General features: G+C 39.9%; 1 protein-coding gene across 1 annotated transcript in view; it reads left to right on the top strand.

Annotated features, from left to right (window-relative positions):
- Nucleotides 1-12,366, top strand: part of SLC5A2 (solute carrier family 5 member 2) — a 116,815-nt gene that overhangs the window by 71,770 nt on the left and 32,679 nt on the right. The window contains exon 6 of the mRNA XM_063430939.1: nucleotides 3,818-3,923. Coding sequence (XP_063287009.1) covers nucleotides 3,818-3,923 — 106 coding nt within the window. The remainder of the gene's footprint in view (nucleotides 1-3,817; nucleotides 3,924-12,366) is intronic.

Below are 12,366 nucleotides of genomic sequence, written 5' to 3'. Positions count from 1 at the left end.
TGGATGTGAAGTCCAGAATGGCTACTGAATTTGGAAGTAATGTTCTTTCCTCAGTTTCATGATTCTGAATAAATAAGTAATTTCTTCTGATGCATTATTATGTTTGTCTTAGTTTTTATTTCCCTCCCATGAGTTGAGCTTGGGTATTACCCTATCGTGATGCTGCCATGGATTAGCCAGGAATTCAGAAAATTTCCTCATACTTACCATAATTTTCTTTTCCTGGATATATCCATGGCAGCATCCATAAATTTTCCCTTCCCATGTTTTTAGATCCTTCAAGCATGTTACATGACTGATGATACCAGGTAACAATATGTTATTGTGTGAGGGGGCAGGGCACAGTGGGACATTATGTTATTTGTTTGAGGGGGCTTGGGACAGTGGGACATTATGTTGTTGTGTGGCAGTGGGGGACAGTGGGTGTGGCGGAACCTGCCACCTATTTGTTTTATAGACTGTTCTGTTCATGTCAAAGACTTATCTGGTTTGACAACTGGGATCTTCCGAACAAACTGGAGCTATATTGTCCATATACTGTACCATTTACCAAACAGTTGGACCACCCAGGGGAGTTGTGTGCCTCCAGTTGACCCTATTAACCTTATTCACACTTAAAAACTGCAAGGTTCTAGGCAGTCACCTGGGTGGCCATCGTTCATATGACCGAACACGTGGCTGCGGCCATCTTTCTCCAGACAGTGGTGTTTGGTCGTCGAGTGCATGGAACTATAATCGGACACTGGACGACGTGAACACCGCTGAACTACCACTCCTTCGTGTCTTCGGTTCAGTTCACCTGGAAAGAGTGGCATTTGTATAAAACAAACTCCCGAATGAGGGGCCCACAATTCCCTGCTATACGAATGGTTCCATTCGTTATTTTCTATGTTTCATACTACTGAAAGAAGACCGGTCAAAGCCTAATCATCTCTGGAATTGTTTTGGGGCTTCACCTCATGGTTGACTGGTCTGAACTTTACTCGAATGGCATTCCGAAACCACCCAACAGATCTAAGTGATATTTTGACTAAGTGGGTGCTCAGATCCCAGCTATTTAACAAACCTTCGAGGGCTTCCGAAGTATTAAAATGTTTTTTTAATACATTTTAATACTTGAGAACCCCCCAAAGGTTTGTTGAATAGCTTGGTTGCTTCATCTAAGTGCTGCTTCTAAGTGTGTGGTTGGAGATATTCTGGAGAGTTTTACAGAAGCTTCAGCTGTCTAAGATTTTGCTAAGAGTTTTCTTTTCTACTGTTACAGGTAAGATTCATCTGTAGGAAAAGGTTACTGGTTGTACAAGGTTTGATTTCCTGTTGGTAATTGGTAAGGCATTTGATTTGATTAGCTAAATACTTGCTATTGATTGCAAATAATTGGAAAATGATTGGAAACCCCCTGGCATGTGAATTAAGAAACCCCTTGCATGGGGAGTTGCATAAAAGCCAGCTGTGGCTGAATAAAAATCAGTTGACTCCCAGAACTGTGTATCATCTGGTTACTGGGAAACTGCCCTTTGCCACTGGCTTTTGGAGGAGCCTGATTGCCAGCCTCCTGCCTTATGACTATGGCCCCTGGGGTGTATTGCCATTTAAAAAGTCTATTTGGGCTTATTGGATTTAAAAACGCTTTTTCTGCCCCTTTAATTCCATAGGAAAATGTGCCTCTTTCCCTCCCCCTTTTTCTTGCCCATTGTTCTCCAGCAGGGCGTTGTCCCAGGGACACTGCCAGACAGGTTAAAACTGGCTGCTTTGTCCCTCCTCAATCTCATATCAGCCCTTGCTATTATTTAACCCCATGGCGACCCAACTGTATTCGTGAGATCTGAGCGCTTTTTGAACATATTGAGCGCTCAGATCCAAGCTATCTGGGGATATGTTGGACATATAGGTTAAACATTGTATTATAGGAGTTATGTATTTTTATGTGTTTTTTGTAACAGTTTTTGGACTTAGGGAGATAATTGGCTTACTACAGCTATCTAAGCCAGTTATCTCCAGGATACAGGAGAAGATAGACCGGCTGCACAGCCTAAATCTGTGGAACTGTTTTGGGCATGAAAGCCATGCTTGCGGTCGGTCAAATGGGACTTCCATAAAACTTTTGAACCCCTGGGTGATTTTTGGATATGTTGTTCACCCAGATCAGGGCTATCCAGTGATGTAGGATTTATGGGGATATGTTTGTGTTTTGGGGTGTTTCTGGACTCTGGGTAAAACTGTATATTTTCTGCCTGTGGTATTTAAGTTAGTCCATTGTGTTAGTCCATTGGTAATTGTATCACAGGCAGAGGGGAGGGTTTGTGTGCATTAGCTAGGAGTGTCTGACTGTACTGTACTGTGTTGACTGGCTATTGTAACTTTGTGTCCTGTGTACCACAAAGTCCACATGGGTGGTAACCTTGTGGGGAAATGTGTATATAAAAAAGACCTGTATGCTCATTAAACCAGTTCTACTTGACCCTCCACTCGCAGCCTTGACTTGTGTTTGGAGGGGACAGCTATAATCACTACAGGGATTGCTATGCTCTGCATACTCCCTTAGCTTCACTGAGCTCTTGTAAGAGCTTGTTCCTGTTCCTGCTTCGCTCTCTGGAAGGAAGAGAGGTTCACCCACTAGAACCTGGAGCCTTGTTGTAGGTCCAGGGTGGGTAGGAGACGGCGAGAGGCGGTTCGTGGGGTCTGCAGTGCTTATGGTGTCTGGTGCGGTGCTGATGGTCCTTGGTGAGCGCTAGGAGCATCCTTTCTATGGTCCAACCCTCAGCTAGCCTGGGGCAACTGTAACATATTGCTACACTGCGCTCTTTGATGTTCTACAGTCTACCAGCAGAGATATGGATTTTGATATTGCAGCTCCGCTACAGTGGGACATTATGTTATTGTGTGAGGGGGTGGGGGACATTGTGTTATTGTGTGAGGGGGTGGGAGACAGTGGGACATTGTGTTATTGTGTGAGGGGGTGGGGGACATTGTGTTATTGTGTGAGGGGGTGGGGGACATTGTGTTATTGTGTGAGGGGGTGGGGGACATTGTGTTATTGTGTGAGGGGGCAGGGGACATTGTGTTATTGTGTGAGGGGTTGGGGGACATTGTGTTATTGTGTGAGGGGGTGGGGGACATTGTATTATTGTGTGAGGGGGTGGGGGACATTGTATTATTGTGTGAGGGGGTGAGGGACATTGTGTTATTGTGTGAGGGGGTGGGGGACATTGTGTTATTGTGTGAGGGGGCGGGGACAGTGGGACATTGTGTTATTGTGTGAGGGGGTGGGGGACATTGTGTTATTGTGTGAGGGACATTGTGTTATTGTGTGAGGGGGTGGGGGACATTGTGTTATTGTGTGAGGGGGTGAGGGACATTGTGTTATTGTGTGAGGGACATATTGTGTGAGGGGTGGGGGACATTGTGTTATTGTGTGAGGGGGTGAAGGACATTGTGTTATTGTGTGAGGGGGTGGGGGACATTTTGTTATTGTGTGAGGGGATGGGGGACAGTGGGACATTGTGTTATTGTGTGAGGGGTGGGGGACATTGTGTTATTGTGTGAGGGGGTGGGGGGCAGTGGTACGTTGTGTTATTGTGTGAGGGGGTGAGGGACATTGTGTTATTGTGTGAGGGGTGGGGGTCATTGTATTATTGTGTGAGGGGGTGGGGGACGTTGTGTTATTGTGTGAGGGGGTGAGGGACATTGTGTTATTGTGTGAGGGGGTGGGGGTCATTGTGTTGTTGTGTGAGGGGGTGGGGGACATTGTGTTATTGTGTGAGGGGGACAATGTGACATTATTACTATATATGATATGTCGTTTCTCTTCACTTAGGTCGACATGTTTTCCGGAGCTGTGTTCATACAGGTTGCTCTAGGCTGGAATATTTATGTGTCTGTTATTGCTTTGTTGGTTATAACAACAATATACACAGTGACAGGTAACAAACTGTTTATATACGCTATATAGTTAGTGACAGAGAATTCCAGGATATTATTAAGTCATGATTTTATTAAGCACATGGAGACTCATAGTATGCTTACCTCTTTCTTTTATTAACCATAGCAGCAAAGAGGAAAAAATAAACAAACCGTACAATAAGGAAAAATCACAGTATAACAGGAGGTAATACACAGGTACATCTGGAGACATCATTCCCTCCAACCAATCATCTCTCAGCATAGACTATAAACAATGTAGAAACATAGAATGTGACGGCAGATAAGAACCATTCGGCCCATCTAGTCTGCCCAGTTTTCTAAATACTTTCATTAGTCCCTGGCCTTATCTTATAGTTAGGATAGCCTTATGCCTATCCCACGCATGCTTAAACTCCTTTACTGTGTTAACCTCTACCACTTCAGCTGGAAGGCTATTCCATGCATCCACTACCCTCTCAGTAAAGTAATACTTCCTGATATTATTTTTAAACCTTTGTCCCTCTAATTTAAGACTATGTCCTCTGGTTGTGGTAGTTTTTCTTCTTTTAAATATAGTCTCCTCCTTTACTGTGTTGATTCCCTTTATGTATTTAAATGTTTCTATCATATCCCCCCTGTCTCGTCTTTCCTCCAAGCTATACATGTTAAGATCCTTTAACCTTTCTTGGTAAGTTTTATCCTGCAATCCATGAACCAGTTTAGTAGCCCTTCTCTGAACTCTCTCTAAGGTATCAATATCCTTCTGAAGATACGGTCTCCAGTACTGCGTACAATACTCCAAGTGAGGTCTCACCAGTGTTCTGTACAATGGCATGAGCACTTCCCTCTTTCTACTGCTAATACCTCTCCCTATACAACCAAGCATTCTGCTAGCATTTCCTGCTGCTCTATTACATTGTCTGCCTACCTTTAAGTCCTCAGAAATAATTACCCCTAAATCCCGTTCCTCCGATGTTGAGGTTATTAGGGTATCAAATATTCTATACTCTGACCTTGGGTTTTAAATGTCAGTTGCCACAGCTCTGACCATTTTTCTAACATTGATCCAACCGATCATCTCTCAGCATAGACTATAAAATAACAGCGATCCAACCTATCAGCTCTCAGTATAGACTATAAATAACAGCAATCCAACCAATCATCTCTCAGCATACACTATAAAAAACAGCGATCCAACCAATCATCTCTCAGCATAGGCTACAAATAACAGCAATCCAACCAATCATCTCTCAGCATACACTATAAATAACAGCGATCCAACCAATCTGCTCTCAGCACACACCTTTAAATAACAGCAATCCAACCAATCATCTCTCAGCACAGACTTTAAATAACAGCGATCAAACAAACCCACTCTCAGCACATACTATAAATAACAGCGATCCAACCAATCATCTCTCAGCATAGACTATAAATAACAGCGATCCAACTAATCATCTCTCAGCAAAGACTATAAATAACAGCGATCCAAACAATCATCTCTCAACAAAGACTATAAATAACAGCGATACAACCAATCATCTCTCAGCATAGACTATAAACAACAGCTATCCGACCAATCATCTCTCAGCATAGACTAGAAATAACAGCGATCCAACCAGTCATCTCACCGCATAGACTATAAATAACAGCGATCCAACCAATCCTCTCTCGGCATATATTATAAATAACAGCAATCAAACCAATCTCTCAGCATAGACTATAAATAACAGTAATCCAACCAATCATCTCTCAGTATAGACTACAAATAACAGTGATCCAACCAATCATCTCTCAGTATAGACTATAAATAACAGTGATCCAACCAATCATCTCTCAGCATAGACTATACACAACAGCTATCCAACCAATCATCTCTCAGCAAAGACTATAAATAACAGCGATCCAACCAATCATTTCTCAGCACAGGCTATAAATAACAGCGATCTAACCAATCATCTCTAAGTATAGACTATAAATAACAACAATCCAACCGATCATTTCTCAGCATAGACTATAAATGACAGCCATCCAACCAATCATTTCTCAGCAAAGACTATAAATAACAGCCATCCAATCAATCATTTCTCAGCACAGGCTATAAATAACAGTGATCCAACCAATCATCTCTCAGTATAGACTATAAACAACAGCTATCCGACCAATCATCTCTCAGGACAGATTATAAATAACAGCCATCCAACCAATCATCTCTCAGCATAGATTATAAATAACAGTGATCCAACCAATCATCTCTCAGTATAGGCAATAAATAACAGCGATCCAACCAATCATCTCAGCATAGACTATAAATAACAGCAATGCAACCAATCATCTCTCAGCATAGACTATAAATAACAGCAATGCAACCAATCATCTCAGCCTAGGCTACAAATAACAGCAATCAAACCAGGCATATCACAGCATGGGATTTAAATAATAGCGCCATCAATCCAATGAGCTTCATCAATCCTTGAGCTTCCTTGTCTGGAACGCCAGATTAAAAAGTGAGAAAAAACGTTTCTTGATGTGAAAACTATGAGGGAAAACACTCAAGTCATAACAAATTTCCAATAAAGTTGCAAAACAAAATTCAAACAATCCTGGCGAGATTAAATGTTCTTGTGATCAAAGAGCATTTGTGATGTCTAGAAATTTGCACGCTTTCTTTCTAAAAATCATTTTGTCCACCATGCTATTGTGGTTGACAAAACAGATTGGAAAAGATGACAAAGAAATTATTACAAATTGTTAGATTGTCAAAATTCTTTAGTTCTAGTCGCATTCCTTGACATAGGACCAGACACAATTTATTTCTGAACAGGAAGGCTAGACAAAGAAAGATTTAACAATATATATTTATAAAATGTATATCCTTTATTGCTTTTCATAATATACACTCCACTTGACAACATAGAAAGAAACATTAAAATCCAAATTGTATATTGTAGTCAACAATTGTGTATATCATAGAAAGACTAAGAACCCCCACCAACCCCTACCCACACAAAAACAATATTCCTTGCAGGTAGATGCAGGGAGAGAGGAGATAATGCCCATTTGCAGCATAATCAGCAAAAATAAGAAAATATAGCAAAACCTCTGGGTGCGGGTCTCCCCTTTATAATTTGTCAATACGCTCCAGCCAACTAAATATATGAAAGGTGCTCTCTATCTAATAGTAGCAGCAGTCCACAACCTTGTGGCAAACAAACAAATAAAACACAATAGGTGGTGAACCACACTTGGGAACATTAAAAAAAAAAATGGAAGTATACATACACCCTACGAACACTCCTTCTACTGGTTGTATCTTACCGGAAAAAAAGGAAAAATATAATAATGCAGTACAGTATAATATCTATTACAATTAAAAAAGAAATGCCAATGGAACAGTCACACTTTATAGAGCTTTTATATCTTAGACGGTATAATCTCTGTCCATAAATATAATGGTGAATCCCCACACTCCAATAGTGTAAACCAGTAAGACAATGTGACAATATATATCGGTAGAGTATCCTACTTACAATACCCAGAGCATGGACCTGTTTTTGTAGAATAGGCTTGGGGAGTGGAATAATCCTCACCTACGGATACGCTGGATGTCCAGGGAGACAGTTAAAAAAAATTACAAGATTTCAGGGACTGGATATATTAAGTTAAAAAGTACTTTATTAAACAGTGAATAAAATAGTAATAAAAATTATAATACCAGTCCACAATGGAAATGTACAGTCCTTTTATCCATGGACGGAGATTATACCGTCTAAGCCTACAGAAATAGAGCTATAATAGTTTTATAAAGTATGAGTGTCCCATTGGCATTTCTTTTTTAAATTGTAATACATATTACACTGTACGGCACCATTATATTTTTCCTTTTTTCTATTAAGATACACTCCATCAACACTCCTTCTACCTCTTGTATGGATACTTTTATTTTTATTGTTCCTAAGCGCAGTTAGCCATCTTTTATACTCTGAATAAAGAGGCCTACAAATGCCCATCTCCGTTTTGATTTGGAAAACAAGCTGTCCTTTAACCGCTTTCCAACAAGGAGTTTTAACGGTCTTCCAGCATCTAGCCACCATCTTGTGGATAACTGTAGTTGAAGAAAAAACAAACTTTTTTTAAATATTTAATTGTAATAGAAAAGGACAAGGATGGAATTCAATTAATTTACTAACTAATGTCTACATCTTAACAGATATAATGTTTCAATAGAGTTGCATGGGTTGTCATTCCCACCAGATATATAAAAGACGTCCCCTACAAGAAAGGCACCACCAACATCTATCTGAGGAGGTAGGACACATCTTAGACAGCCTGCTTGGGACCAGATCCCACCTATTTAAGAGTTTATAGTCAATTCAGTCAGATTAAAACAGTAAACCTTTTTTGGACCAATCTTAACGGGTCAATCGATTCCTCACAATTCTGATATTTAAATCTAACTCCCACTTTTTTATCACTGGTGAAATAGGTTATCCGGGTGCCCTTTAATTAGATCCATACACCGGGAACACGGGCCCGCGATCCCATCTACTTCTTTAGATTGCCTGATTTCACGACAAGAAACCTGACAGCACTGAAGATCATATTATCTACCTGCAGCTCGAACTCTTATGTTTTGATTAGATTAGTTTTGTTGAGATAAATTTTGGTCTACAACCAGTTTACCTGTTTCACTCACCTACAGAGCCTTTGCCTGTAATCCCATGACTTAAAACATCTGGGGTCTTGGCCCTATAGAATGGTGTGTGTTTCCGCACCAAAGACAGCCCTCCCCGTTCTCCTCTTGGTCAGGGGCACAAATTGAAGACGAACATAATATTTCACCCAAAGTGGGTAGGATTTTATTCCTCGTACCTTACCGGGCTGCTCTCCCAAAGCACTTCACCCCCACCTGTCAACATATCAATGTTAAGTTGACCTATATGTGCTGCATACCGACATCCTAACAAGTGTACAAACATGTGTATGATCTTATGTGACACCTTTTTTTTTTTATACCCTTGATTTCTGTAACCCTCCTTGCACTGATATCATAAAAACAAAAATGTCAATAAAAAGAGATTGACAAAAAAAAAAAAATAGTTAGATCCATACAGCCAGCCACTACATTTTTACATTTCATGTTTTTTATCAATTTTTCTAATGTAACCTATTAGGGGATCTATCTAAAGCTAAATGATCACGGTGATAACCTCTTATACAAATATAGGTAAAGATTTCTCTATTGTGCAAACTAAAAGAGGTAAAGTCTTTCCTTTTCATAATTCTCAAAAAAAAAATCACTTTTTATAAAACCAGAATTCATTCAATTTTAAAAATCCATATCGACAACATTATACACAAGTTGGGTTAGCGCTCCACTAAGTACCTTTTGGTGGCACTCCCCACCTATTTCACTTTATTGGTTTTATGGAACTGAAATCATTTTGTCATGAAGATGGAATTCCTTTCTAAGTTTTTTCCATTTATTTAAAAGATTGCTAATGACTAAGCGTTTAGAGGTAATCTCTCTGCAGAATCTTCTTCTTTTTTTTTTTTTTAATCTTTTGTCTCACATAATATTACCCCCATTTTTGTTAATATCTCCAGTTTTAGTAATTTATACAATTCCTTCTCCTTGGGATTATCCAACGGAGTATAAATAAGATCTAAAGTGCAACCTTTTAAATAGTCTTATAGCTGGGGCACGCCCAGCCTTGATTTACTTTCAATGCTTTTTAAATTTTATTTAGATTTGATTTATATCCAGAGAGAATCAAGAACTCAGTAGTAGTAGATATACATATTTCGGATCACAGACTGTAAGAACTACATCATCCTTATACATAATGATTCTAATATGTTCCATCAAGGACAAAATTCCTTTAATCTGATTATCTGCCCTAATTGCAACATCCAAAGGTTCAGTTACCATTAAGTAAAGTATTGGAGAGAGTGGACAGCCCTGTCTGGTGCCGATGTTCAAGGGGAACCGATTTGATGAAAATCCGCCCCCTATTACTCTTGCCGTAGGGGCAGTATATAAGGCCATTATAAACTTAATTATAGTTCCCTGAAGTCCATATGCCTCCAATACCTGTCCAAGGTAGTCCCACCTGACCATATCAAAGGCTTTCTCTGTATCCAACGACCGTGCCAGGAGGGACACTTTTTCGCATTGCGCCATGTCCAGAATACCAATGAGTCTCCTGACGTTCGAAATAGAAGATCTACTTTTAATAAACCCAACCTGATCTCTATGCATAATTAATGGGATTATTTCTTTATTCTAGCTGCTAACATAGAAGAAAATATTTTCACACAAGCTTTTAATAAGGAAACAGGTTTATAGTTTGCTATGATGTCTAGATTTTTATTTCACTTAGGTATAGCGACAATATGGGCTTTTAGGATCTCCCCAGGACTCTCACCTGAAAAATCACAATAATGAAATAGCTTGGTAAAGGTGCTAACATTGAGTAAAAACAGTCACTGAAGCCATGTGATCCAGAGCATTTATTAGTCTTGAGTTTTTTTTATAGCTGTCTCAACTTAATTTACGGTAATTTTTTGTATTGTTCTTAAATCTGTTAGTCAGTAATTTATTGGCTTTATTGCCTTTATAGTATCAAGTGATTTTAAACCTTTCCAGAGTATTCTCTCTCCAGACGGTTTAGAGCTATAATTTAGCAAAATTCAGATTATGTAATCGTTTTCCCTAACTAACCAATATTAGATGACCTTTGATCATATATTTATATGCACACTATATCGTTGAGAGTGAAATGTCAGAAGAATCATTTTCTCTAAAAACACCTAACAAACAAAATAAATAAATAACACCTCAGTGGCGTCCTTGAACCTCTCTAGGCACTGTTCTTTTTGCAAAATACGGTCGGACAATCTCCAATTAGATCTAGTTTTAATAAAAAAAACTGCCTTGTGATTTGACCTGGTGATAAAAATGTTTTTAGCCATTTTGGGTGTGCCTATTCTAGAATACACCGGCTGCGAAAATGAAAAACAAGTAATCCCTCTCCTGAGGGTGCAAGACGCGCCACAAATCTAATATGCAATTATTCCTCAGGATTTCATTAAAGCGTTTAGTGAGATTCACAACATTTTTATGTAATCTATTTATATCAAGGATCACATGAGTAGTTAAAATCACCTAGAAAAATTATTTTACCATACTTTATTTTTTCAGCCCGGGAGACAAATCTTTATATAAGATAAGGCCAGGGACTAATGAAAGTATTTAGAAAACTGGGCAGACTAGATGGGCCGAATGGTTCTTATCTGCCGTCACATTCTATGTTTCTATGTTTCTATGTTTCTATATAAACCTTCTAGGAGAATGGTTTCGGAGCATAAACATTAACCATTGTATAAATATGAATTTTAATTTCACATATAAGGATTTGAGACCTGTCTTCAGGAGTTTGAATGCTAATCTACTAGCAATTAGGTTGGCTTTTTTGGGGGGAGAAGATTTAACCATATGCATAAAGTCATTGGTTCTAATCCACTGTATATCTGTAGACCTCCAGTGAGTCTCCTGGACTATACCAACACGTAACTATTCCTTTCTAGGACGCCAGTGAGTCTCCTGGACTATACCAACATGTAACTTTTCCTTTCTAGGCCGCCAATCAGTCTCCTGGACTATACCAACACATAACTATTCCTTTCTAGGCCACCAGTGAGTCTCCTGGACTATACCAACACGTAACTATTCCTTTCTAGGCCACCAGTGAGTCTCCTAGACTATACCAACACATATCTGTTCCGGTTCAGGCCGCCAGTGAGTCTCCTGGACTATACCAACATGTATCTATTCATTTCTAGGCGCCAGTGAGTCTCCTGGACTAAACCAACATGTAACTATTCCTTTCTAGGCTGCCCGTGAGTCTCCTGGACTATACCAACACGTAACTATTCCTTTCTAGGCCGCCAGTGAGTCTCCTGGACTACACCAACATGTTACTATTCCTTTCTAGGCTGCCAGTGAGTCTCCTGGACTACACCAACACGTAACTATTCCTTTCTAGGCCGCCCGTGAGTCTCCTGGACTATACCAACACATATCTGTTCCTGTCCTGGCCGCCAGTAATTCTCCTGGACTATACCAACATGTAACTATTCCTTTCTAGGCTGCCCGTGAGTCTCCTGGACTATACCAACACATATCTGTTCCTGTCCAGGCCGCCAGTGAGTCTCCTGGACTATACCAACATGTAACTATTCCTTTCTAGGCCGCCAGTCAGTCTCTTGGACTATACCAACATGTAACTATTCCTTTCTAGGCCGCCAGTGAGTCTCCTGGACTATACCAACATGTAACTATTCCTTTCTAGGCCACCAGTGAGTCTCCTGGACTATACCAACACGTAACTATTCCTTTCTAGGCCGCCAGTGAGTCTCCTGGACTATACCAACACGTAACTATTCTTTTCTAGGCCGCCA

This window comes from Pelobates fuscus, chromosome 8, assembly GCF_036172605.1.
Source record: "Pelobates fuscus isolate aPelFus1 chromosome 8, aPelFus1.pri, whole genome shotgun sequence".
NCBI classification, from domain to species: domain Eukaryota; kingdom Metazoa; phylum Chordata; class Amphibia; order Anura; family Pelobatidae; genus Pelobates; species Pelobates fuscus.
The sequence above is the reverse complement of the archived record's forward strand: the minus strand, read 5'-3'. Positions and strand labels throughout refer to the sequence as shown.